Source organism: Ornithodoros turicata, chromosome 3, assembly GCF_037126465.1.
Source record: "Ornithodoros turicata isolate Travis chromosome 3, ASM3712646v1, whole genome shotgun sequence".
Taxonomy (NCBI): Eukaryota; Metazoa; Arthropoda; class Arachnida; order Ixodida; family Argasidae; genus Ornithodoros; species Ornithodoros turicata.
The window spans coordinates 96,449,621-96,476,163 of NC_088203.1; the positions used below are offsets into that span (position 1 = coordinate 96,449,621).

Sequence of the window (26,543 nt, forward strand, 5' to 3'; positions counted from 1 at the left end):
CATGTAGTTCTGAAGTGTCGACCAAGTGTGTGTAAAATGTCGAAATCGCTGGGGGCACACACAGTACACATTCAGCGAGCCACAGAATGTCCATAAGCAAGGTTGTATGTAGAAAATCTTCGAGTGATCTCAGCGCCTTGTCGGACGACGGAGGACCTAACAGTTTCGCGATGTCGGAGTCTCGGGAGTCCACACGAGAGAGGCACAGATTTAAAACCCTTCGGGCATCAACGTATTCCCGACACCTGAGAATGATGTATTCTACGTCTTCTACAGCGCCACCCTCAGTACAGTTCGTAACGTCTACGCTTTCTTGCTGCAGTAAATTGCCCCGTTCCAGTTCCATCTTCCCGAACCATGCGGTAGTGATCGAATGCCGCGAGCTTTGCGGCAATAAAGCCTTTGAGCGGTCTCAATAACTAAACTGCAGGTCTATATATTTGGACTTTGTAACCTTTTTGCCGCTATTGTCCACTTTGTAGAGAACATCGTCCCAAAACGTGGCATGAGTTCCCGTTTCTAGACTAGACACTCTGTCAAGAGTTACAAGCAATTTGCTTTAAAGTGCACTTGAGCCATTTTATCTCGATCGTTAGCAATGACTTCAGCGCTTAAAAAAGAAAGAAAGAAAAAAACAGTAGCCCTTGACCAAGACTCCTGCAGCATACGCTCTGCAGGATCATCGTGTGCCGGTGGCTCTTCTCGGTACCGAAACGGGCTGCTCTTATGAGCAGTCGCGGGATACCGGTGAGGTCGTTCGGCGCCTTGTGTCTATGCGTGGATGTGTAAAGAACTCGTACACCTGCTGGAGGAAATCGATAAAGGCAGCGGGGTTTTCCTACCAGATTGAGAGAGTGCGCCGAACGAGGAACCCACGTTGCCAGAGGATTTTTCTGCCATACTCCTTGACCATAGACAATTCAGCTTGTCCAAATACTTGGCCCATGGACCTCCCCTGCGCTCCACTGCCGGGCTCTTCGCTCCCTGGCTGACAAGGGCGTTCACACTGCCACACGTTTACTGAAGACAACTGACGGCAACACCTGTATACCGACAGGTCCTTTGCTACGAAAGTGATCTCTACCAAAAAGCGAAAATCCGCAAATCTTTCTCCAATGGAAGTCACTCCCATAGCAAAGGACCTGTCCGTCCTCTAGGTCGGCTGTAGTGCAGGAAACTTTAGAACCAGACGTGTGAGCCTTCCCCTACCCCCTTTTACCCCTTCCTCGAGCCGCGTGCCGCAAATCTAGGCAGGCAGACCGATCGAATCCCAACGTCACCCCCCCCCCTTCCCCCGCCCTGCCAGTCTAGGTGTTGTCGTTAGTTCAATAAACGTGCTGCTAGTGTACGTCTTTCCCTTGTCCGTGCGTGTCTGCTCTCACCATGTGAAAATAACGTTTAGCAAGGTTTGAACGATCGACAATAGCTGTCGCTTCTGTTGCCAAGAATAGAGCCGACAAAGTTTTACCAACAACAACAACAACAACTAAATCATGACTATGACCTGGGGTGATTCACCGCTTGAGAGCAGTACCCTACCCCATTACACGAGAAGCATGAGATGTGAAATATGAAAATGAAGTTATGTGCAAGTACAACTCGAACTCCCGTCCTCTGGTTGCGCAACGCTATACGTCGCACAAAAGGAAGAAGCATATGAAAGAAGCGCCAATGGTCCTTGAGATGCAGGGGAGGACCCTACAGCGTCTGGAGCAAGCCGGTAGCCAAGAGGAACTCCAAGAACATCAGAAGCCCTCGACGATGTTGGACATGGCTCTGACATGGGCCAAGAATTGCAGCCAGGTTGAACGTCTGTCGGCTAGCACCACTCAGCTGAGCACAGAGTTGCCGCCTCTCCGTTTCGTAGAGCTTACATTCTAGTAGGACGTGCTCAATGTTCGCTACAACGCCACATTTGGCGCATAGGCAGCTGTCACAGTATCCGATTCGGCACTTGAATTGGGGAGTGAAGGCAACGTTGAGACGAAGCCTGTGCAGGAGGGACGTAAAATAGCGTGGTAAACGGTCAGGAACTGAGAAGGACATAGTGGGATCCACCGAATACATGAGAGACCTGTCAGTGATGTCCCGACTCCACTGCTGGCGAGCTAGTGGCTGAATGAGCTCATTCAGAAGTGATCGCCTGTCTCCTCTTGATAACACCGTTGGTACAACAGTCCGAGACTGTTGGGCAGCCGTTGCCGCTCTGTCGGCTTCTTCGTTTCCGCTCAAACCACAGTGACCCGGGACCCACTGCAGGGATATATGATGACCGTGATCGCTTAGACGCTGAGCCTGATGGAGGATATCAGTGACAACTGGGGCGAGCGATCCACGTATTCCCATGTTGGCTATACATTGAAGAGCAGCCTTTGAATCTGAGTAGATGACCCAGGCCCGCGGATCGTCACAGGGCGTCTTACGTAGAAACAACAGGATAGCATATAACTCAGCCGACGTTGATGATGTGCGGTGTGAGAGACGGTATCCATGTGACACACCGTCAGTTGGAATAACAAATGCAGACGATGAACATTCATGACTGGAGGATCCGTCAGTGAAAACTGCAGTGTGGTCAGAATAGCGATTGTGCATCATATCCGCTGCAAGCTGTTTCAGAACTGATGTAGGCACTTGGTTTCGTTTGACATTAAGACCAGGAATTGACAGTGCGATCGAGGGCACTGGAAGCGACCACGGAGGCGTCGTGGGCACCACTGATCTTGCAGAAAGCGGGGGAACCTTAGGTTTCACTTCCATGAAACAGTTGTATGCGTTACATTGCTTCCGGCGACAAACTTTTGCTATTAGTGGATGGCGGCGGTGGTGTGCTCTGAGGCGCAAGTAATGGCGAATGGTCTCCCTCTGCCGTAAGACTTCAATGGGTATTTCGCGGGCTTCTGCTATCACCATCCGCGTTTCCGCGGCTCTCGGGACGCCAAGACATACCCTTAAGCTCCGTGCTAGAATACACCGCAGTCGTTGTTCTTGCGTCTGTGAAATTCCGTGCAAGACTGGTAGGCTATATAGCAGAGTCCCTCGGACTAGGGCTTTGTGGATGGCCAGAAGAGACTTCTCATTCATTCCCCACTTCGGCCCAGCAAAGTGGCGAATGACGGAAATCCACCGGTGTGCCTTTGTGTCCAGGTGATCGATGTGTTTCTTCCAGGACAAGTTGGAGTCTAGGATGACACCCAGGAATCTATGGTGTGCTACCAGCCTAAGAGGCGTATCGCCAAGGAAGAGCTGATACCGATGCATATGCTTCCGAGTAAAAGCCATGACTGCTGTTTTCTCAGTTGATATATCCATGCCTGCCTCCGTTAGGTACCGCAAGATGTTATCCAGGGAATGCTGAAGACGGCGTAGGATTGCAGGCCTCGATTTCCCAACAGTCCAAATGCAGACGTCATCAGCATAGATAGATATATTGACTTTAGGGGCGATACAGGACTTTAGGCCTGCCATTACAAGGTTGAAAAGGATAGGACTTAAAACGCTGCCTTGTGGTACGCCCTGAGTCAAGACAACTTTCGAAGTGACTCCTTCTTTTGTGCGAACAGAGAGTGTTCTGTGGCGCAAAAAATCAGCCAGCCACAAGAACATTCTGTCGGGAACGCCTGCTTGCAACAAAAGATGCAGAACGTTGGCATGACTGACGGTGTCGTAGGCTCTCTTGACGTCCAGGAACACTGTCATGACTATTTTCTTCTGGCTCCTCGCTTGCTCGACGGTGGTGACGAGATCGAGAACAGAGTCTATGGAGCTACGGTTCCGACGGAAGCCTGCCATCTCTTCGGGGAAGGTACGATGACCCTCAAGCCACCACTCCAGTCTATGCAAGACCATTCGCTCCAAGACTTTACCATGACAACTCGTCGGGCTAACTGGACGAAAGGATGACAGGTCAGATGGGTGCTTTCCAGGCTTTAACAGCGGGACTACTACGGCATCTTTCCAAGACTGCGGCACTTCACCGCTTCTCCATGATGTATTGAAGACATGGATCACACAGGAAACACAGCCGTCGCTAAGGTTTCGGATGGCTCGATAGGAGATTCCGTCTCCACCTGGCGTCGAGTGTACTCGTGACAGGCACACCGCGGCTCTGAATTCACCCAATGTGAAGTCCATATCCATCTGTTCGTTCACCACTGGTTCTCTTCGTGAGATCGCCTCCTGTATCTCGGAAGTGGAAGCGCGGAATATGTCAGTGTTTGAAGCTTGCGAATTTGCGGATATAATCTTGCAGAAGTCCACCGCAACAGAGTTCTCGGACCGCATGAGAGACAGCGCTAGCACTCCCAAAGGATTTTTGGGCGGGAGGGTCTCTCTCAGACTCCGGGCCACGCTCCACACTCTGGCAGCGCGAGTAAAAGGCGACAGCGTTGCGCAGAATTGACGCGAGCGCTCTCTGTCAACATTCTTTAGTTCCTTCTGTACTACCCTGGCAGCATGCCGGGCTTCTATGATGTCTTGAAACAGCCCCGATCGTCTAGCCTTTCGTTCAGCTCTCCGCCTTTGCGCTCGTAGTTGTTCCACGCGAGGATTTGTTCCCATATGTCCTGTCGCGACCTTTACGGTTCGCGAACAGCATCGAAGAGAAGTAGTCAGCGTTTCGGTTAGCTGCTCTGCTGACATGTTCGGCTGCGCCAATTCTGAACAAGACGTTCGAAAGTCCTTCCAGTTAATTAACCTAACAAATTTGGTCCTGGGTTGGCCAGTATACCTGTCGCATGAAATGTAGATGGGCAAATGATCACTTCCTTTCCCATCGACATCAGTCGACCACGAGAGACTCCTGGAAACATCTTTTGAGCAGATGGACACGTCCAGGACGTCAGTTGAGAAATCTCTACGCAGGAACGTTGGTGAACCATCATTGAGCAGACACAGGTCCATTTCGCCGATGACGTCAACCCATCTTATTCCCCTCCTGTCTGTACGTGCACTTCCCCACCGTGGATGGTGGGCATTGATGTCCCCCACTACCAGGAACGGCGGTGGTAGCCCAAGAAATATGTCCCGTATGCTCTGCTGCGACAAGGTAATAGAGGGCGGGAGATACAAACTTACAACAGTAAGTACAATGTTGCCCAGTCGAACCTTGCATCTCACTTGGTCAGCGGAAGAAATATGCGGCTCCTGTAACCGGGCAGCCGTTAGGTCCTTCCGAACACAAAGCACAGTCCTTGATACGCCTTGGCTACCAGATGTAAATACGTTGTACCCGCTGAGTCTAAAGTCGTCCTTAGTGTACGCTTTGCTTATGGCAAGTATGGGAATGGGATATTTTAGAAGAAACAACTTGAGGTCGGGGAGCTTATTGCGAATGCCCCTCGCGTTCCACTGCAGCACTATGGCTCTCCTATAAAGACTGTCCATGCAGGGATGTTAGCACTCCTTCCGCAGCAAGAAGGTGCTGAACTTCGGGTAAGGACGCAGCAGCAGGGAAAGAGGACACAATCGCTTTGAGTGCGGCCAGAACTAGAGGGAGGAGGACAGAAATTGTGGTACTGTCACTCGATACTGCGGTGTGTGCGTGCTTCGATCGAGTTTTACCAAACCATCAATATAAGGAACGGTAACCAGCAATTATAGGCATGGCACGAGACGCATAACTTTTGACAACAAAGGAAAGATGAGAAGAACACGCTAAGCGGTCACTTCCAAGAAATAACACATGCACCTACCTTCAACACAGTGACAAGTTCGAAATCTGCACGAAATCTGCGAAATCGAGTAGTGGACACATCAAAGTAACTGTGGCCGCTTCACACGTTTGCCTTACTTGTTGAATAGAAGAGCATGTAACAACTGGAGAAATAAACGAGTATGAAGAACACGTAATACCCGCAAGGTAATTGGCTGAGATCGGCCGATGACGTTGCGGCTATTTCCGGCGACGAATGAATTCGCAGGAAGACAGACGCGGGCAAATTGCCCCACTCTCTTGTTTGTTCTTATCGTGGTTTTATGATGCCGAGTAAAATGTGAGCTGCGCGGATAAGACGGCACCCGTTTTGATGGAACGCACTCCCGATGCTGGTGTTGCCAGCATGGAGTCTTACGTGATAAGGGTCTTCCTTTGTGTAAGTGGGCCATTCGGAGCCATCTGGTAAGGTAGGCCTTCTGTAAAACAAGATATACACGAGGTAGTGATAGCCTTTGAGTGGTGGATATGCCGGCTGCACTTACCCTGTGTTGATGAAGTGCGTGAAAAGATTCATCATTAGCATACTCTGCTTTCGATCCAGGTCTGTGTAGCGCTCTGGAAACCGAAACGGCATACCGAAGGTATACTGGAGCTCGGTGAAGTGCGCTGCAGCCATCCACGGCGGCAAGCGACTTTTCACTGACCGATGGTCGAACACATAGAAGTAGACCGGGTAGTTTAGTCTTGCGTATGCTTCAGCAAAAAATATTGTTGGACACGTAATTATAAAGTCTCCAACAGTGTTTATTAGCGACTGAAGGATTCCTTCTCCCTGGTGGACGTACGCCTGAAAAATGCCGATGGTGGCCTCTTGCAAAGCTTTTGGCAAGCCAGGATAGTAGGGGCAGGCAAGTAACGCGAGAGCCTCAGAGTAGGTCAATCCTTCAGGTTCATTGTTCATGTTGAAACGTTCCGGGTCTTTGATGTGGAGAAATATGCTTCCTTCATGTGCAGTTACCCCAATCAGTAAGGCATCAATAGGGATGAGCTTCGGGTCCCGAAGTGTTTCGTGAAATGACAGTGGTAGGTAGCTGTCGCCGTACGAGGGCGTGAAAGTAGCGAGATTCTGAGGGTACTGTGTGTCTTCTGCTCGCAAAATGGCTTCAATCGGAGCTGACCGTAGACATGCCACGACCCTGATCCAATCGTTCCCGTCCACCTCGCATCCGACGGCTTTCGCCAGCTTCGTGGCCAACTCGCGTCCAACTTCGCTCTGCGGTCTTATTTGCCCGTAAGGACTCGTGCTCGCCATAATGGCACGACGTACAATCCCTGCATTCCGTGTCGCCAGAAGATGAAGGCCTACGGTGGAAGAGCCCGCACTTTCGCCGTATAGCGTTATTGAAGACCTGTCACCTCCAAATACTTCTGCATTGTTCCGTATCCAGTGAATAGCTAACTCCTGGTCTAACAGACCGTAATTTCCGGGTGAACTGTCCTCCCCAGTGTAGAGAAAACCCAAACTGCCAAGTCGATACGCCACGCTTACAACCATAATGTCTCCTACAGCTGCCAACAACTTTCCGTCGTACAGCTCCGTCGATGGCGTACCAGTACGGAAGCCACCGCCGTGGATCCATATCAAAATTGCTTTTCTTTTGGTGCACGTCTGTGGGACCCAGATGTTGAGAAACAAGCAATCTTCACTCACGATTCTCTTGTCTACAAGCCAGGGAATGTCAGGCGGAAAGGATCCGTTGGCTTGAGCGCAAGCAGCACGAAATTCTTTCGTTTCTAGAATTCCTTGCCACGGCGGAGCTGGTTCAGGCGGTCGATACCGAAGTGTACCTAAGGGAGGTTTTGCGTACGGAATGCCGAGGAAGCGGGCGATCGGGATGCCCCATGTCGGTTCGACGGCTCCAGTAATCCGACCACCGGTTGTGCATACCGTGATGTCTGTTGCAACCGCTGTGGCCACACAAAAAATGCCGTAAAGAATAGCTTTGCGAGTCATCTTACTTTCCAGAGGCAGCACGGACCGGGCGACATTTCGTTGCCAATGGCAATCGGAGCAAATATCCAGGCGAACCTGCCCGTTCCCTTGAAAGACTTCAGGACTACCTGTTTAGCGATGTCTCCACACAGACCTTTCCGGCGGTTATACAATGTGCATATACCCTGAGCGAAAGACGTCTTCCTCCTCTTGACAGGTTACGGGAGGGTAAGATAGAACGCTATCCGAAAGGCTAACTGTCTAAACTCAATCAGTGGCTCTTTTCGCGAGACGAGGTGCAGAGACTATACGTAATGCTGCGCCGCGCATGAAAAAAAAAAAAAAAAAGTGCCCTAGGGAACAACTGGTCGATCTGATGTTGGTTGCTACCGGAAACACCTGCTGCCACGCTTCTGACGTACCATGTTGTATATCGCATGCTTGCATCAGGTAGTGCTGTGATCGAATGGGGTCATAAACACGCAAACTGAAAAACGGCGCAAAAAGATACGAGATGTTCAAATATGTAAACAGTGAGCGAGCTGGCGGTATATATCCATGGTGAAAACCCCTCATACTATACAGAAGGAAAAGGCACAGAAGTCAGAATTCTCGAAAAGCTCGTTCGAAATGTTCGCTCTGTTTGTCGTTCGCTAGAATTCAACGGTACCCATCCTCTGAGCTCGGTCACTGGGGAAAACACCTGCTGCCACGCTGCTGACATCGCATGTTCATCTCATTCGCTAGCATTCAGTCACTGCCCTGGTTAAAATGGGTCGTAAGCACAGAAAGTAAAGACACGAAAATCGAGGGAGAATTGGCGGCCGAGGGCGGTAGCAATGTTGGTCAGGTAAACGTTGCTTCCGGAACCGTGTGTGAGAGATTTCCGGTGCACGTTGAAAAACTTCAGGTGATCGAAATTATCCGTAGTCTTCCCCTGCGTCATGTCACCACAGAAACACAAAATGTGTTACCCTCGAACGAATTCTGTCAGTATTTATCTTGTGTTATGAATTGGATATGAAAGGAAAATATGGAGAGTTTAGTTCCGACCTAGTCAGGACTGGCTACACCAAAACGCGTGTAGAGGAACAACACCTCCACCACCGTCAGCGCCTCTCCGTGGCATACGCGTCTGTGGGTGGAACAATAGAACCAGAAAAAAGAAAAGAAAAAAAGGCTGTGTGAATCGTTATTTTAAAACGAATACGGATGCGAATAGTTGCGGCGGAACGGTACACAACCTCATGTGTACAGACATACACACACACATATAAAGAAATTACGATGAGATGGGGCTGATGCCAGCCAGCAGACTGGGTGCTGCCCCAGTGTCAATTGTAGATAATGAAAGATGATGGTGGAGATGGTAGTTCAGGTAATCAAAGCATAGTGGAGAGGCCGGTTGATGACAGAAACGCCCACAAGTGACGGCGGCCTTGATACATATGGGCGGGACTGAACCAGGGGCCCAGCACCTTACCGAGGGTAGAAGGGTGGCGGTCGATTGCATGCATCCTGCGCAGCAAGACTGCGCGTTCTCGCTGGTAGACGGGGCAGTCCATAAGTAGATGGTGTAGGTCAGTGCGCAGAGTGCATGTGGCAATGAAGTCTGACGGCGCGCGGCCAAGGCGCTGCGTTATCGGTAAACGCAGCCTTCAGCCACCCTCGGTGAAGAATTGATGTGTACTGTCGCGGAAGGCCAGGCGGAAGCGACAGTGAGAGAGACGGATCCACGACGTGGAGCAGAGCGTATAGGATGTCATATCGCGCATCGACTGAGATCTCGTCTTGTCTGCAGAGAAAGCACGGATAAGACGGCGCCTTTGTGCAACACCGTGGAGTGGGCTGATGTAAGCTGGTGATCCCGGTGAGCAGCCTTGTCTGCCTCTTCATTGCCGGGTATGCACAGATGACCAGGTACCCACTGTAACACAATGCCATGGCCCATGTTCAACAGCTTCTTGTACAGCAAGCTTGTATGCATACAGCATACAACAACAACAAATGGTGGGAGAAGTGATGATGATATGGGATGTTTCCCCGTGGTAGCCACAGGACCCTATATATGGTGAGTCGAAGGTTATTCAGCCTTCTCCGAATGAAGGGTAAATAAATATAGTGTTTTTCAATCGCCAAGTTCATGGCTCGCTCTTCCAGAATGACGGCAATTGCCAGTATGACATGGTCTGTAGTGTTCGTTGAACGGTTTTGATATTTCTTCCACCCGTCCAAATGCAGACGCCGTCTGCACATATCGTGAACCTGACTCGTGATGGGAGAACTGGGCTAATTCGGCTATCAGGATGTTAAACAGTGCAGGGCTCAGTGCGGTACCTTGTGCCACATTGCTAATTTCACCACGTAAGCATGTACACCATCCTGTGACTCAGGAAACTTTGGATCCATGTTGCAGCCCGGCCCTCTAAACGCTTTTTTTTTTAATCACCCGAACCAGATCAGTGGGACTGATGCTGTCGACTGTGCTCTTGATGTCGAAGAATACAGCTATTCTGATATAGTGGACAGGGGGCCCTTGTGATGGACATCTGTACATCTACAAGATGGACAAGTACATCTGGGATGCAGTCTGTCGTGCATCGTGCTTTTCGAAAGCCCGCTATCTCGCCGGGGAATCCGTCATTGGACTCCAACCACCATCGCACGCGGGCGAGGATGATCCTTTCCATCACTTTTGCCACGCAGCATGTCAAACTGATGAGCCTGAACCTCCAAGCCCACAGTCTCCGTATTTGTCTTGGAGTTACTCGAACAACGGATAGATATTCCGTACTCGCCGATCCTCGGGAGCAGCCTATCCCCATTCTGCGAGACTCAGCCACCCTTCGCGTCTACGCCCGCTGTCTGACGCAACCTTCTCATCCCCATCGCCGCATTGCTGTGAGCTGCCCTGCGTCCGCTTTTGTCAATGCAGTTGCCCGCTTACGAGATTATCTCCCGTCCTCGACACCTGCCACTGCGTTTGTGCTAGCAATGTGGACCTTAAAACGGCATCGCATTCACGCTCCTATACTGTACCTTCCCCGAAAACAGACGATCAGCCCTGTGGTAGCCCAACAACTCGCTTTGGCCCACCTCACCTCTACTCATCCCCATTGCCGACAAACCTTCACCGATGCCTCCGTAATGCCTGACGCATCGGGAGCAGCCTTTTACGTTACCGATACAGACCATGAACAGGCCTACAAACTGCCCTACCCCATGTCGTCCACCGAAGCTGAACTGTTCGGCACTCATCCCTGCAATACGTTACTGACTTGCCACCTGGAAAATGGGCCATCCTCACCGACAGCAAGGCGTACCTCCTCCATTTGGTGTTGCCCCGCCCCAACCTCATACAGGATATATCCAGCATGATCAATCAGACGTACAACAGACTCCGTGACAATGGTCATGCTTCGTCTCTTCGATGGGTGCCCGGTCATGTGGGCCTGACCGGTAACACACGCGCAGACGCGGCTGCAAGACGAGCTGCCGCAGCTGCTACTCCTGCCACTGCACGTCTGCCACTTACGCTTTCGGCTTGCCATTTAGCTATTCGCTGCCGGTGTGCAGCCCGTGCCCAAGCATTTAGATCCCAGGCCGCCGCCAACAACAGTCGCGTGCAGTCCATTGACCCCTCGGTTGCCTTTTTCATTGCGTGCCGCTGGAGTCGTCAAGAGGAGTCACTGCTGCACCGCCTCCGTCTCAACGTTGCCCGCACCCGATTGCTTCTTTACAAAATGGGCCGATCCAGCTCCCCCTTGTGTTCCAGCTGTGGCGAGGTGGCCGACGTCCAATTGTCTTCTGCACTGCCAGAAGCACATTCCCCGACGGCAAGCCCTCCATCGCCGTCTAATGCAGATGGGCTGCAACACAATGTCCATGGCCACCCTCCTTGGTCCCGTCCCTCGGCCTACTCAGTGGGCCGTCACCACAGCCCTGCTATGCTCCGCTTCCTGAAAGACTTGGGACGTCTGCCCTCTGACTGGACTTTCTTGTGCCATGCCATGCCTGTACTGCACTAACCGTTTTTCTTTCTTTTGCCCTTTCCTTTCTTTGCTTTTGTTTGTTTCAGTTTCTTTCTTTTTTGGAATAGCAAGCTGGCACTAGCCTGGCTGACATTTCCTTTTTAGTCCTTTTCACTCTATTAAACATACGCCACTCCCCCCCCCCCCCCCGATGGGCCCACCAACACTCTGCCCTCAAAGCTCTCTTCACCTTTCTGGTTACCATAGGACTTCGATCTTTATTGTGAAGGGGCTCATTATTTCATTCCCCGCATCACCACCAGCAATGGGGTAGAGTATCACCCCTGGCGATGAAACTCCCCATTCATCATCTTGCAATAAAGTTGTTGTTGATCGAAATCGCCCTTGCTGTTTTCCACTCCTGAGGATTGATTGATTGATTGATTGATTTTTAAAAGAGAAAAATGGCGACGTTAGTCTCGAGCTACTCGGGACTGGCTACTCCAGGACGCGTTATTGAGAAAAGAGAGGGAAACTACACAAAAAAAACTACACTATACAATTTGAAACGGAATGGAAAAGGAATGGATGAAAAAAATCACCACAAAACTTGGCACCACAAGCAACAGTGCAGAAGAGTACACGTGCGAAATCTCAATGCACTAAAAACAAAGAGCGTCACAATGTGGTAAAGAGGTAAAGAAGTCCGTCGAGACGAGAAATTGCACAAGGGCGCGCATGGCAGGAGCTGATTTGCTGGCCAGCACCCAAGAACCTTTTCGGTGGAGTATGGCCGGTTATCCAGGTGGGTCAGCGAAGACACAAGGGTACAACGGCGTGCACTGTACCTCGGGCAGTCTTGGAGTATATGATCCACGTCCTTAACTACATCACACAGACCGCAGTTGGGGGACGGGACCACGCCGAGCTTAAACAAAAGTCGTCCACTATATGGCACGTTGAGGCGAAGCCTGTAGATGAGCGACGTGATTGGTCGAGGAAGCGCTGACGGCATATAAAAACGGAGATCTGGGTCCACCTTGCGCAGGAACGACGTAGAAGGGACACTTCTTCGCCGGGGTTCACTGCACAGACGTCTCATAAGGGTACCAATTGCTTGCTTCGCGTCCGCTTGGGTGAAATACGTAGGGTGCGTCGGCACGAGCCGTGCCACATGAGCCCGTCTCGCAATTAGGTCGGCAGCCTTATTCCCAGGGACGCCACAATGACCTGGGATCCACTGCAAGGTGATGTTGTGCGTCTGTGTGACAGCACACGAATACTCCCCGAGGACGTCACACACCAGTGGAGCGAGGGAGCTCGAGCCCACTCCTGAGGAACTTTACACGTTTCCCAACTTTCATCGTAAAATTTGAGAAGTATGCCCTTGGCTTTTGGATCAAGGTTCAGCAGACACATGTAGGTCACCTTGTCCGGAACAGGCCAGGTCCGCGTGGTGACCGTTGCTTTGATCGCGTGGTCGAGCTTTTCCATTGTGAACTCGTAGTCTATATACTCGTATAATGGTTCTCCATGCGCAGGGTATACATCGTTAGTCGGCTGTCGACTACTGCTGTGTGAAGAGTCTGATGGTGGAGCACGCTTGTGGACTCAACTGAAGGTTTGGTCAAGGCAACCAGGAATGTGTCTGCTACCTCAATTTCGGAGACGTTCATCTTGAGCGCGATGGTGCGGAAAAGCGAGACTTGCGAACGGTTGTTTTTGAGGCTCTTCACTATTCTCCGCGACTTCTCTGAGTGGGTAGACGGTGACAGGGACCTGCAAGTTCCCAAACGAAGCGCTTCGTTTGTCTACTCACGTCCTGTCTCTGCGCTGTTTTTTACTCTGTACCAACTCGCCCACACCGTTGCTTTGACTGTGTAGGAGATGATTGGCAGGTGATCACTGGCTCTCGTGTCAGCATCTAGGGTTCAGTTGAGGGCTTGCGCAATGTCTGGGGTGCATACGGTGACATCTATGCGACAGCGGTATAATGCACCTTTAAGATAGGTTGGCAATTCATCATTAAGGACACAACGGTGATATCGGCTGATGGCTCTTTCTAAAGTTCATCCTCTAGTTCTTGTTTGTGACCTCTCCACAAAGGAGAATGGGCATTGAGGTTACCACAATATTCGAAACGTTTCTTATCATGTCTTGAAGGGCAGCGCCGCTGGAAGGTGCGCGAGCCGCTAAGCACTAGGCTTCAACATATATTGGAACGAAAAAAATCTGAGTGGTCGACCGGACCACCCTGCCTGATTCTGCCTGAAATCACCCTCTAGATGATCCATGACTCATGACTTGGCAGGCTGCATAAAGCACAACGCCAGTATAATCCAATGCATAGGCGGAGAGTTTTCAATGTGCCGAAGGGGGCCGGGGCACAAGGCTCCCTCCTTTCATACACAGAGGTCGGGAATTCCGCGTCGTGACGTTGTGAGGGCAATTTTTACAGGATTTTCATGATCACTCTCATGAAACACGCGATTCTTGGGATATCCCAGGAAACTTTCATCCGGTGCGTCAGCTGGGTAGACTTCCCGGAGGGGCCTGCCCCTCCTTGGGAAAGTTCTAGGAAGGCTCAGCCCCCCCCCCCCCCCCCACACACACACACAAAGCCGGCGCCTATGACCATGAAGCTCCGCAGCACTGGGGGACGTACGGTGTGATAAACGTGCGGCGCCTTGAAGTGATGGAGGGCTCCGGAACAACATACACAGTGCTGGATCCTATCGCCGTACCACTATATCCATACGAAATGGATAATTTCGACAACTTGAAGTTCTTTAACGTGCTGCGAAAATGTCTGACAAACGGTCCTGGAAGCAGAGTTTACCCCACTCACATTCCTACAGTCCTCGGCCGCAATAAAACCCGCGATTTTCTTGTTTTTAGTTTGCACAGTTCGCTTTGTATACTCATAACTAGAGCTGAGCGCGGGTGCGGAAATACCCGCGGGTACCCGCAGTTACCCGCACATCGTCACGATTTGCGGGTAGGAATTCGCGATTGCTGCGGGTAACGGGTAAAATACGGGTGTACCCGCAACGCGACCGCGGGTAATGCGGGACACTCCATGGCCAACGGAGTGATCCCTCTCTGTCACACGCGAGCTCAGCAGTGCCCTATGTCGTTGGCCGTGTAAATCCATGTGCCAGACTGCAGCAGGCAAGTGCTGGCGGGCGAGTCCGATTATTAATGCAGACATATATGGCTCTGTGTTGAATTGCAGTTTTATTGGCATACGATTGAAGCCGTCAGAGACACGTAGCCAACACTCAGAATTTCCGTTGTTTTAAAATAGAAACAGCGGTAAAGTGGACGAGGAACACTTCCCCCTGCGGGTCCCAATGCGGGTATACAGACAGCACTGCGGGTGCGGGTCACACAAGTCCAAGTTTGCATACCCGCACTCACCTCTACTCATGACCCCTTTCAGACAGACAGTGCGCCGACTGTAGCTAACGAGTGATATAAAACACGTTCCAGCAGCGCATGGCACTACGCTGAAGCTTAAATGAAATGGAGCTGCAGTGTGCCCACCAGGGAGGACCACATAGCTCCAGACACCATCCAGTTAGATGAAGATGAAGAAGAAGAAGGTTTTTCCGCCAGTAACTATCCTGTGAGCACGGAGATCGACCAGTTGTATAGACGTGGCTGTGGGGTCTCTATAACGCACGTTTTTGTTGCGAACGCGGTGCCCCATTACACAGCTTGCTGACTCGTCCTGTTATAGCCGAAAAGAACGACTGATAGCCAGTTAGCCTCTGAGATAGCGTTCGATCATTTCGTTCTGTTGTACCGTATGTCAAGAGGAGAAGACATCTCCTGCTCAGCGTATATGCGCATTCTATAGTAACAACGACTACAGCAGTACTCGGGCAATGTCCGTGTTGAGACATCGCTAAGCAGGTCGTCCTGAAGTCTTTCAAACGAACGGGTAGCTTTGACTGGATATTTGCTCTGACGGCCGTCGGTCACCTGGTCTGTGCTGCTACTGGAAAGTAAGATGAAACCTACTCTGTACTTCATTTTTTGTGTGGCCACAGCGGTTGCAACCGACATCACAGTATACACTACCGGTGGTCGGATTCGTGGCGCCGTTGAACGGACACGGGGCATACCCGTCGCCCGCTTCCTCGGCATTCCGTACGCAAAACCTCCGTTAGCTTCACTTCGGTATCGATCGCCGGAACCAGCTTCGTCATGGCAAGGAGTTCTAGAAACTAAAGAGTTTCGTGCTGCATGTGCTCAAGCCAACGGATCCTTTCCGCCAGACTCTCCCTGGCTTGTAGACAAGAGAATCGTGAGTGAAGATTGCTTGTTTCTGAACATCTGGGCCCCACAGACGCGCACCAAGAGGAAGTCAATTGTGATATTTATCCACGGCGGTGGCTTCCGTACTGGTACGCCATCGACGGAGCTGTACGACGGAAAGTTGTTGGCAGCTGTCGGAGGCATTATGGTAGTAAGCGTGGCGTATCGTCTTGGCAGTTTGGGTTTTCTCTACACCGGAGAGGACAGTTCGCCCGGAAATTACGGTCTGTTGGATCAGGAGCTAGCTATTCGCTGGATATGGGACAATGCAGAAGTTTTTGGAGGCGACAGGGCTTCAATAACGCTCTATGGCGAAAGCACAGGCGCAAGCAGCACATGTCTTCATCTCCTGGCGATTCGAAATGCAGGAATTGTGCGTCGTGCCATAATGGCGAGCCCGAGCCCTTACGGGCTACATCCGCAGAACGCAATTGGTCGTGAGTTGGCGACAAGGCTGGCGGAAGCCGTCGGATGCGAGGTGAATGGAGACGAGTGGATCAAGGTCGTGTCTTGCCTACGGTCAGTTCCAATTGAAGCCATACTACAAGCAGAAGACACACAATACCCTGACATGCTCCTCACTTTCACGCCGTCGTTCGGCCACGGCTACGTACCGCGGCCATTTCAGGAAACACTTCGAGACCCGCATCTCATCCCTATTGATGCCTTATTGATCGGCGTAAATGCACAGGAAGGAAGCATATTCCTCTACACCGAAGACCCGGAACGTTTCAACATGAACAGTGAACCTGAAGGACTGACCTACTCTGAGGTGCTAGCGTTTATGACTCGTCACTTCTATCCTGGCTTACCAGAAGCTTTGCAAAACGCCACTACCCGCGATTTTGAGGCAAACGTCCAGCAGGGAGAAGGAATACTTCAGTCGCTGACAAACGCTTTAGGCGACCTTCTAATTACGTGTCAAACAGAATTTTTTGCTGAAGCATATGCGAAGCAAAACTACAAGGTCTACTACTATGTATTCGATCATCGGTCAGTGAAAAGTCGCTTTCCTGTGTGGATGGGCGCAGCGCACTTTACCGAGCTCGAGTACACCTTCGGTATGCCGTTTCGGTTTCCAGAGCGCTACACAGACCTGGATCGGGAGCAGAGTATGCTAATGATGAAACATTTCACGCACTTCATCAACACAGGGTAAGTACAGCCGGCATACCACCGCTCAGACGCTGCCACTACAGTGTGTGTATCTCGTTTTACAGAAGGCCAACCTCACCAGATGGCACCGAATGGCCCACTTACACCAAGGAAGACCCTCATCATGTAAGACTTCATGCTAGCAACACCAGCGTCGGTACTGCGTTCCATGAAAACGGGTGTCGTCTTTTCCGCGAAGCTTACGTTTCAGTCGGCCTCATAAAACCATGAGAAGCACAGACGAGCGAAAGTCGTGAAATAAAATTTACTTGTGTGTCATGTTTTAGTTTTACTGCGTTCATTACCCGCCGAAAATTGTCGCAACTCGCCTATTGTTCCGGCTGTTCCTTACTTTTCTTATCATTACCAACAAGTGTCACAAACGTGCGAAGCGGTCACAGTTGCATTGATGTGCCCATTACTCGCAGAAGTGAATATTTAGGACATGTCACTTGTTGAATAAGATGCATGTCTCGTTGGAAGCGAGCATGTGACTTGTGCGCGTTCTCTCGTCTGTTGTCAAAAGTTCTGTTTTTTGTACCGTACTATAACGTCATTGGTTAGCGTTTCCTAGCCCTCAGTGCAACGCAGTCTGGTCTTGTTAAAAAAAAAAAAGAACGCTGCAGCTCTCGGCAACCACTTAACCCAGGTGGGGTTACGACACGTGCTGAGACTAATACACCAACCAGTGACGGCGACCTCAAGGTGCATTCTGAACACTTTCCAGGGTTTGATCAATCATGCAGACGTACATTTGCACATAATGTTTCTGTAACACACCCGTTTCTTTTTATTCGTCTTTTCTCTCCCTCATTTTCTTTTTGTTTTTCCACACGGTGTCAATGCGATTTGATTCCGTAAAATACAATCCCCTCTAAATGTCAATCGTTCATTAACGGGCTTGATCGCGCAGTTTGTTGTGTTTTGAATATGAGGCCACTGACACGTCCTTAACTAGTTCACTCCTCGAGCGAAGGTATCGGTTTAGGAATTGAAGCGGCCGCTTCGGCCGTACCCAAATTGGCGAGGCTCGCTATTGCGACCACCGTTGCAAGTGACTACAGCGATGAGGTTCTATGCTGCTGGTACGTTTCAGCTGGCCAACGCGGACATTTCCAGTGTGTCGCAACCGACAGTACGGCGACAAATTTCCGTTTGATCTGTTTCTAAGCATGGACGAGTGGACGAAATGAAAATTCTTCATGTCAGTATGTAAAAGGCCTCGCCACGCAAAGTTCTTCTACCGAACTGTAATATGTAAGAGGAGTATACCTCCAGCCTTGTCATAGTTACATTTTCTCATTGTCTGTGTTCCCATTATAGGCTACAACTGGCCCAGAACTGCTGTTTTTTTCTTTTTTTTTTAAGTTGTCGCTAGTTGGCATGGCTCTGTCCACAACAGCTGTGCCAAGTTCTTGTACGAAGATCGTTTGTTACCTGCCATTCCGCTTGGTGACAGTGGTTATCCATGTCTTCCATATCTTCTGACACCCTTACAATAACCGCGCTCGCAAGCTGAGAAGCGATACAACACCGCTCACATAAAGACCAGCAACACGGTTGAGCGAGCCTTTGGGGCGGTTACGACTACCCTGTTGAGCTTTCTTCGTGCCAGCGGCCTCTCGACCAGCCTCTAAGGCCACTTCTGTGTGTGTGTTCTTTTCTCTCTTTTCTTTTTTCTTGAAGAAATAGCAAGTCGGCCTATACGCCTGACTAACCTTTCCTCCCTTTCTTTTTCTTTTTTCAATAAACAAAGTCCTCCCCCCCCCCCCTCCCCACGAGCCTTTGGTGTGTGAAAGCGACTCTTTGCATGCCTAGACATGAAACTTTAAACCAAATTCGAGACATCCGTCAAAACCATAACTGCGTGCAACAATGCACAACAGTACACGAACAATGATCGATTCGTGGGAGCTATAGCAGATGCCCCACAACGTATGAATGAAACAGCCTTCTGGGGAGTGCCGAGGCTCCACCACGACATCAGGAGCAGCCGTACGAGGGGCGCTCATCTCTAGGAATTCTGCGAATAGACCTCTCCCTGTTTGTAAACAAATGACGTCATGGTGTTCTACAGTGCCACCAGTTTGGTAGGGTTGAAGTTAGGGTTGCCACCCTTGGTAGCGAAGAATACCGGCGGAGGGAGAGGAGGTGGAATAGAGGGAAAGGAGGACAGGCTCGTGGAATAGGGAAAGTCGGTGAGGGGTGGACGAGCACTCGCACATAGAGAGATTGAGAGAGAGAGAGAGAGCGTGCTCGCTCAAGATACTACGAGGAAACATGTTCCTCTGTGTGGCGGGATCATTGATGCTAGAAATAAAAATGATAATAATAATAACAATGAACATTAATAAGAATGAATAACTAAGAAAACGACTGGTGACTGCGGAGCTGTGTCTGCGTTCCAGATTTATTCAAGCTGTAGTGGAATGCTGAAGGGAAAATCCTGTATAAGCCCTTATGAAAGGTCTTGAGCCACAAATACCGGCAAAAGGCTGCCGGTATCACCGTCCTACCGGCAACCGGCAGAGCGCCCAAATAACCGGCCGTGCCGGTATAATACCGGCCTGGCAACCCTAGTTGAAGTACGCTCAAAGCTAGGGGGCGAACAAGGTCCCCCCAAAGCCACGGTCTTGAGAGGATTAGATGGGCCTTAATGGGACGCGACCTACTTTTCTTTCAGTAGGGGGCAGCGAGTAAGTGCCAAGAGACAACTGTGTCGACATATGTCTGCAAGCATGTCTTTTCTGTGATGAACATCAATAAGTTAAAGTTACGCTCACAACTAACAAACGAACACCTCAACCTAGTACTTAAGGTTATAGTTGCGCAGACGTTCACATGATGTTGACGCAACAGTTAAAAACAAGAGATGCCAAATTTCCCCATGATAAGCAAATAAAAAGGATTCCTGACCGTGTGATTGAGCAACGCTAAGTAATACCACGCTTCATTGGAAATACGTTTTGTGTCGTTCTAATTCTGTGTGTGTCATCTATATCAGATACCCCAAAGCCGTGATACGCGGCCCGCGTAATTCCCCAACGACTCAATGCGGCCCGCGGACGCGAATGAGTTCGGCACCCCTGCTAGAGATGACCCATGACCTGGCAGGCTACATAAAGCACAACACCAGTATCATCCAATGCATAGGCGGAGAGTTTTCAATCAGCCGAAGGGTGCTGGGGCCCCCCTCCCCCCTCCTTTTATACACAGAGGTGGGGAATTCCGTGTCGTGACCTTGTGAGGCAAATTTTTACAGGATTTTCATGATCACTCTCATGAAACGCGCGATTCTTGGGATACCCCCGAAACTTTCATGTTGCGTGTCAGCTGGGCAGACTTTCCGGAAGGGACCTGCCCTCCTTGGGAAAGTTCCAGGAGGGCTCAGCCCCCCCCCCCCCCCCCCACACACACACAAAGTCGGCGCCTATGATCATGCAGCGCATTGAAGTGGTTGAGGGCTCCGGAACAACATACACAATGCTGGATCCTATCGCCTTACCACTATATCCATACGAAATGGATAATTTCGAAAAGTTGAAGTTCCTTAACGTGCTCCGAATATCTCTGACAAACGGTTCTGGAAGCAGTGTTTGCCCCACTCACATTCCTACCGTCCTACAATAGATCCCGCGATTTTCGTGTTTTTAGTTCGCACCGTTCGCTTTGCATGCTCATAACCTCTTTCCGACAGACAGGTCGTTGACTGATGCTAACGAGTGATATAAAACACGTTATGCCAGCAGCGCATGGCAGCAGGTGTTTCCGCCAGTAACTATCCTGTGAGCACGGAGATCGACCAGATGTGTAGACGTGGCTGTGGGGTCTCTATAATGCACATTTTTATAGCGAAAGTGGTGCCCCCTTACACAGTTTGCATGACTCATCCTGTTATACCAAAAAAGAGCGACTGATTCAGACAGTTAGCCTCTGAGATAGCGTTCAATTTCATTCTGCGGTATCATATGTCAAGTGGTGGTAACCAAGGTCGTGCTGAAGACTGAGAGGTGGTAGGTTCGAATCCTACCGCCGGCTGTGATGTCTGAGGTTTTCCTTGGGTTTTCCGATGACTTTCCCGACGAATGTCGGCATAGCTCCCCCTGAAGTCGGCCCAGGACACATACTAATCCCACTGTCCCCCACTTCTCCCTGCTGTCACCTCTCCATCTGTCCACATCTGTACGCCGCTCATAGCCACAGTTGCTTCGCGGCGCTAATGGGACCAATGCTCCTTCCCGCAGATTTTGGTCATAAAGCGAATTCTCACGTTAACGAGCAACATGAATGATGATCCACGTAAGCCCTTCATAAAAGAAGTCTGCTTGACTCTGTCTAGTTTATTGAAGGCGCAGACATTGCAGGCACAGTATTCCATTGCAATTTATGTTATTTTACTGACACAATTTATTAAGTATTCACAACCTTACACTTTAATTACAAGTTATCGATTAAAGAAATCAGTTAAAAGCGTCCGCTTAGAGAAACTGTCGATGTGCAGCTTTTCCGCAATGCTAAATACATTCTGGGCGTCCTTGTGTTGGAGAATGAAAATTGTCATCGTCAAAATTGTCCTTGTGTTGCTCGAAGAACCGAAGAGCCACGCTGAGCCCTGACATACCTATTCGGAGCCCTCGCCCGACGGAGCGTCCCTATTTGTCTCACCTGTAGGACAGACAAGCTCCAAAATATCATCATCAGAAAGTATCTCTGCGACGTCTTCAGTGCTGTCGATATCAACATATGCTTGAGCTGCACAATCACTGCTCGGAAAACTGCCTTTGGCAAGCAGGCCCATGAGTTCAGCAAGTGGAATGGCATCAAGAGGATCCTCACCGTCAGGTCCCATGGCTCGAGCTAGTATCCTGCGCCGTCAGCAGTTCTTAACATCACAGGTCACCTTGTCCCACGATCGCAAGTAGACTCGAACGGAGATCAACAGTCTGCGGCTTTTCGTTTTCGGCACAGGCGAGGTAGTGGCGAACAAGTTCAGTTCTGTACGATGCTTTCGCTGCTCGAATGATGGCCGCATCCAGAGGCTGCAGCCTAGCTGCGGTGTTCGCTGGCAAAAACTCGACCCTCAATTTCTTAAGGTTGTTGTAGGAAAATTTAATACGACGTGGAACGGTCAGTACATGGACAGCGCCTCAAAACAATATTTACAATCTTATTTACGATCTTTTCAATCTTTTTCTTTTTCTTAAGGTTCTCGCGGTCCACAACATGACAACCAGCGTTGTCCACAAGTAGCAGAGCACTCTTGTTTTCCGCTTGAAGCGACTGGTCGAACTTCCGTAGGATGTCATTGAAGATGCCACCGGCCATTCAAGCCTTCTTGTTTAATAAATAGTCACAATAGATGCACGGGTCGAATACCTTTCCAAACAACCTCGGTCGCGCTGCCTTGCAAATAATCACAGGGTTCCGGTTGTCTGAGCCACTCGCGTTCACCAAAATGGCGACTGTAATCCGGTCCTTGCTCTGCTTTGTTTCTGCTCCGGCCGCCGTCACGAGGTTGCGTGCTAGTCCAAGCCTGAACAAGAGTCCAGTCTCATCCATGTTATAAATCTCGTCCGTGTAACTGGCGAGAATTTAATGAAGGCTGAGCCTTCCCAGCGTCACGGAAGCTTGATCTACGGATGCAGCCCCTCCATACAAAGTAAAGCTGCGGATACCGGAGCGTTTCTTGAAGCGCACAAGCCAACCCGTCGAATAGTTAGGCCTTCGATACCAGCGGGGATGGACGAAATGAAGGGCTTTTCAGAGCAAAAAGGACCAAATGCGGAGTATTCCTACGAACGAAAACTTACCGAGAAGACTTCCGTACAGCTTTGCTTTTTCTATCAACATGGCATCGCTGACCACCGCTCCTCTAGCCCTGATGTCGTTGAACCACGTTAGCACACAGTAAACTTTTTAAAACTTTCTTGGTGTAAATGGCTTGTCCCATGGCGCACACCTTTTTGGTGGTGCCTTTACACTCAAATGATGGGTGTTTTCTAATGCACCCTTTAGTTAAGTGTATTCCTAATAAAACACTGTTATAATGGGTATTTAAAAACAAAAACACCTTTAAAATGGGAGTATTCAATTGAAAACACCTTTTATGATGGAATTATTTGCTAGCAAATATTCCCTCGCAAATAGTGTAATAGGAGCTTCCGCGGCAGCATACCGACACCACTGGCCGAGACATACAGTTCGACGTTCTTGCTTCTATGGCAAGCAGCACCGCGAACGCGGTATACTTCCAGCCGTGGTTCCATCGTAGAACCTAAACCGGAGTGCAATGCGTCGCAGGCACGCCTCGTTAGCTTGTTAACACTGTGGGACCAACGTGAGTGCAGAGGAATAAAGAGACCTGGGGCACCCTGAGTAGCCTATATTGGCGTGTCGGATGTATCATATACTGAAATAAAATTTGTTGGGGCACGTTCGTTACATGTGGTGGGGCGGGAAACGTTTGTAACGGTGGCGGGAATATGTTTTTGCAATTAACACCCACGCTTGCAACGAGTCAAAGGTATAAGCTAAATTTCTAACATCCCTCCCTGTCAAATACTGTGTTTTTAACTCAGGTTATCGTCTATAATGTGATTACTTGCTGAGCGGAGCTGTGAAACCAGCATAATTTTTCTCTCATGAAATAAAACACCAGTTTTAACACCATACTCCCAATTCAAATGGGTGTAAAAAAGGTGCATTCGACGGAAAACACCTGTTTCAACACCCCACTCTACACCCTTAATGATCCACATTGGATAAGACTTGGTGTATGTCGATATTACACCTTTAGTAATGCACTTTTTGTGGAATAGAAAAGAGTGTTTTTATAAGAATACACCTTGTTTGAGCAAATAAAGGTGTAAAATGATTTACTGTGCAGTGCCTTCTCTAGGGACACATACTTTGGCTGCCTTGCTCGAACCGTGGTCGCTTCGTCGACGGGAACTTCCAGCCACATGCAGAAATGCTTCAGCACCGTGGAGACAGTCGACCTGCTTATCTCCAAGGAAAGTTCCCTCTTGGTCCAGTCGGCAAGTTCTTGATGGGTAGAAGACCTCTCCTTGAACCACATGCATATCCGTTTCTTCATCCCGGCTGTGAGCTCCGTACGCTTGCGCTTCGCCGGTACTGGCCAAGTGACCGTCTTTTAACGCTTCTTGCTTGCACTAAAGTGAGCAGTGAGTCACCTTAGGGGTCGTGACTTTGGCATTCACCGCGCGTGTGTTTTCCCGGGACCATTGAACTTTTGGGTCAGCCGAATGACTCAGTCAGTGGGGGACGGTCACAATAACCAGAGAGGAGTACACGTGTTCTCCCCAGTTCGTCCCCGGAATGTTGGTCACAGTCGGATTATCGAGTTGTCATAATAACAAGTGGTCTTTACTCAGGACCTTCTTTGGGAGCCAACCGTGCCCCAGAAAGATGGTCACAAAGTGAGGATATCATACTAACCAGTGTCATATTAACGAGCGTTGACTGTATGCTCATTCTATAGTTACAACCACTACAATAGTGCTCGGGCAAGGTCCGTGTGGAGACATCGCTAAGCAGGTCGTCCCGAAGTCTTTCAAGCAAACGGGTAGCTGTGACTGGATATTTGCTCCGACGGCCGTCGGCAACGAAAAGTCCCTGGTCCGTGCTGCTACTGGAAAGTAAGATGAGTCGCAAAGCTATTCTGTACTGCATTTATTGTGTGGCCACAGCGGTTGCAACAGACATCACTGTGTACACTACCGGTGGTCGGATTCGTGGCGCCGTTGAACGGACACGGGGCATACCCGTCGCCCGCTTCCTCGGCATTCCGTACGCAAAACCTCCGTTAGGTTCACTTCGGTATCGATCGCCGGAACCAGCTTCGTCATGGCAAGGAGTTCTAGAAACTAAAGAGTTTCGTGCTGCATGTGCTCAAGCCAACGGATCCTTTCCGCCTGACACTCCCTGGCTTGTAGACAAGAGAATCGTGAGTGAAGATTGCTTGTTTCTCAACATCTGGGCCCCACAGACGCGCACCAAGAGGAAATCAATTGTGATATTTATCCACGGCGGTGGCTTCCGTACTGGTACGCCATCGACGGAGCTGTACGACGGAAAGCTGTTGGCAGCTGTCGGAGACATTATAGTACTAAGCGTGGCGTATCGTCTTGGCAGTTTGGGCTTTCTCTACACTGGAGAGGACAGTTCGCCCGGAAATTACGGTCTGTTGGATCAGGAGCTAGCAATTCGCTGGATATGGGACAATGCAGAAGTTTTTGGAGGCGACAGGGCTTCAATAACTCTCTATGGCGAAAGCACAGGCGCAAGCAGCACATGTCTTCATCTCCTGGCGACTCGAAATGCAGGAATCGTGCGTCGTGCCATACTGGCGAGCTCGAGCCCTTACGAACTACAACCGCAGAACGTAATTGGTCGTGAGTTGGCGACAAGGCTGGCGGAAGCCGTCGGATGCGAGGTGAATGGGGACGAGTGGATCAAGGTCGTGTCTTGCCTACGGTCAGTTCCAATTGAAGCCATACTACAAGCAGAAGACACACAATATCACCACATGCTCCTTACTTTCACGCCGTCGTTCGGCCACGGCTACGTACCGCGGTCATTTCAGGAAACACTCCGAGACCCGCATCTCGTCCCTATTGATGCCTTATTGGTCGGCGTAAATGCACAGGAAGGAAGCATATTCCTCTACACCGAAGACCGGGAACGTTTCAACATGAACAGTGACCCTGAAGGACTGACCTATTCAGAGGCGCTAGCGTTTATGACTCGTCACTTCTATCCTGGCTTGCCAGAAGCTTTGCAAAATGCCACTACCAGCGATTTTGAGGCAAACGTCCAGCAGGGAGAAGGAATACTTCAGTCGCTGACAAACGCTTTAGGCGACCTTCTAATTACGTGTCAAACAGAATTTTTTGCTGAAGCATATGCGAAGCAAAACTACCCGGTCTACTTCTATGTGTTCGACCATCGGTCAGTGAGAAGTCGCTTTCCTGCGTGGATGGGCGCAACGCACTTTACCGAGCTCCAGTACACCTTCGGTATGCCGTTTCGGTTTCCAGAACGCTACACAGACCTGGATCGGGAGCAGAGTATGCTAATGATGAAACTTTTCACGCACTTCATCAACACAGGGTAAGTACAGCCGGCATACCACCGCTCAGACGCTGCCACTACAGTGTGTATATCTTGTTTTACAGAAGGCCAAGCTCACCAAATGGCACCGAATGGCCCACTTACACCAAGGAAGATCCTCATCATGCAAGACTGCATACAGGCAACGCCAGCGTCGGTACTGAGTTCCATGGAAACGGGTGTCGTCTTTTCCGCGAAGCTTACGTTTCACTCGGCCTCATAAAACCATGAGAAGCACAGACGAGCGAAAGTCGTGAAATAAAATTTACTTGTGTGTCATGTTTTAGTTTTACTGCGTTCATTACCCGCCGAA

At 50.0% G+C, this 26,543-nt stretch overlaps 4 protein-coding genes and 1 long non-coding RNA gene across 7 annotated transcripts in view; 4 read left to right on the forward strand and 1 right to left on the reverse strand.

Moving 5' to 3' along the window:
- LOC135388923 (TM2 domain-containing protein 3-like) overlaps positions 1–26,543 on the forward strand; it is a 140,594-nt gene that overhangs the window by 15,509 nt on the left and 98,542 nt on the right. The window lies entirely within an intron of this gene.
- Positions 413–7,670, reverse strand: LOC135389754 (cholinesterase 1-like). Its single transcript, XM_064619785.1, has 4 exons — positions 6,199–7,670; positions 6,072–6,132; positions 4,730–5,037; positions 413–533 (listed from the first exon to the last, which is right to left on the reverse strand). The coding sequence occupies exons 1-4, from the start codon at positions 7,668–7,670 to the stop codon at positions 413–415; spliced, it is 1,962 nt and encodes a 653-aa protein (XP_064475855.1).
- LOC135387502 (acetylcholinesterase-like) lies at positions 15,231–17,377 on the forward strand. The gene is made up of 2 exons (XM_064616672.1): positions 15,231–17,098; positions 17,164–17,377. Exons 1-2 carry the CDS (start codon positions 15,636–15,638, stop codon positions 17,327–17,329), a joined length of 1,629 nt encoding a protein of 542 aa, XP_064472742.1. The 5' UTR covers positions 15,231–15,635; the 3' UTR covers positions 17,330–17,377.
- On the forward strand, positions 24,762–25,989 carry LOC135389755 (acetylcholinesterase-like). Its single transcript, XM_064619786.1, has 2 exons — positions 24,762–25,925; positions 25,978–25,989. The coding sequence occupies exons 1-2, from the start codon at positions 24,762–24,764 to the stop codon at positions 25,987–25,989; spliced, it is 1,176 nt and encodes a 391-aa protein (XP_064475856.1).
- LOC135387503 (uncharacterized) lies at positions 26,122–26,509 on the forward strand. Its single transcript, XR_010421155.1, has 2 exons — positions 26,122–26,230; positions 26,296–26,509. It is a non-coding gene; the product is annotated as an uncharacterized LOC135387503 (long non-coding RNA).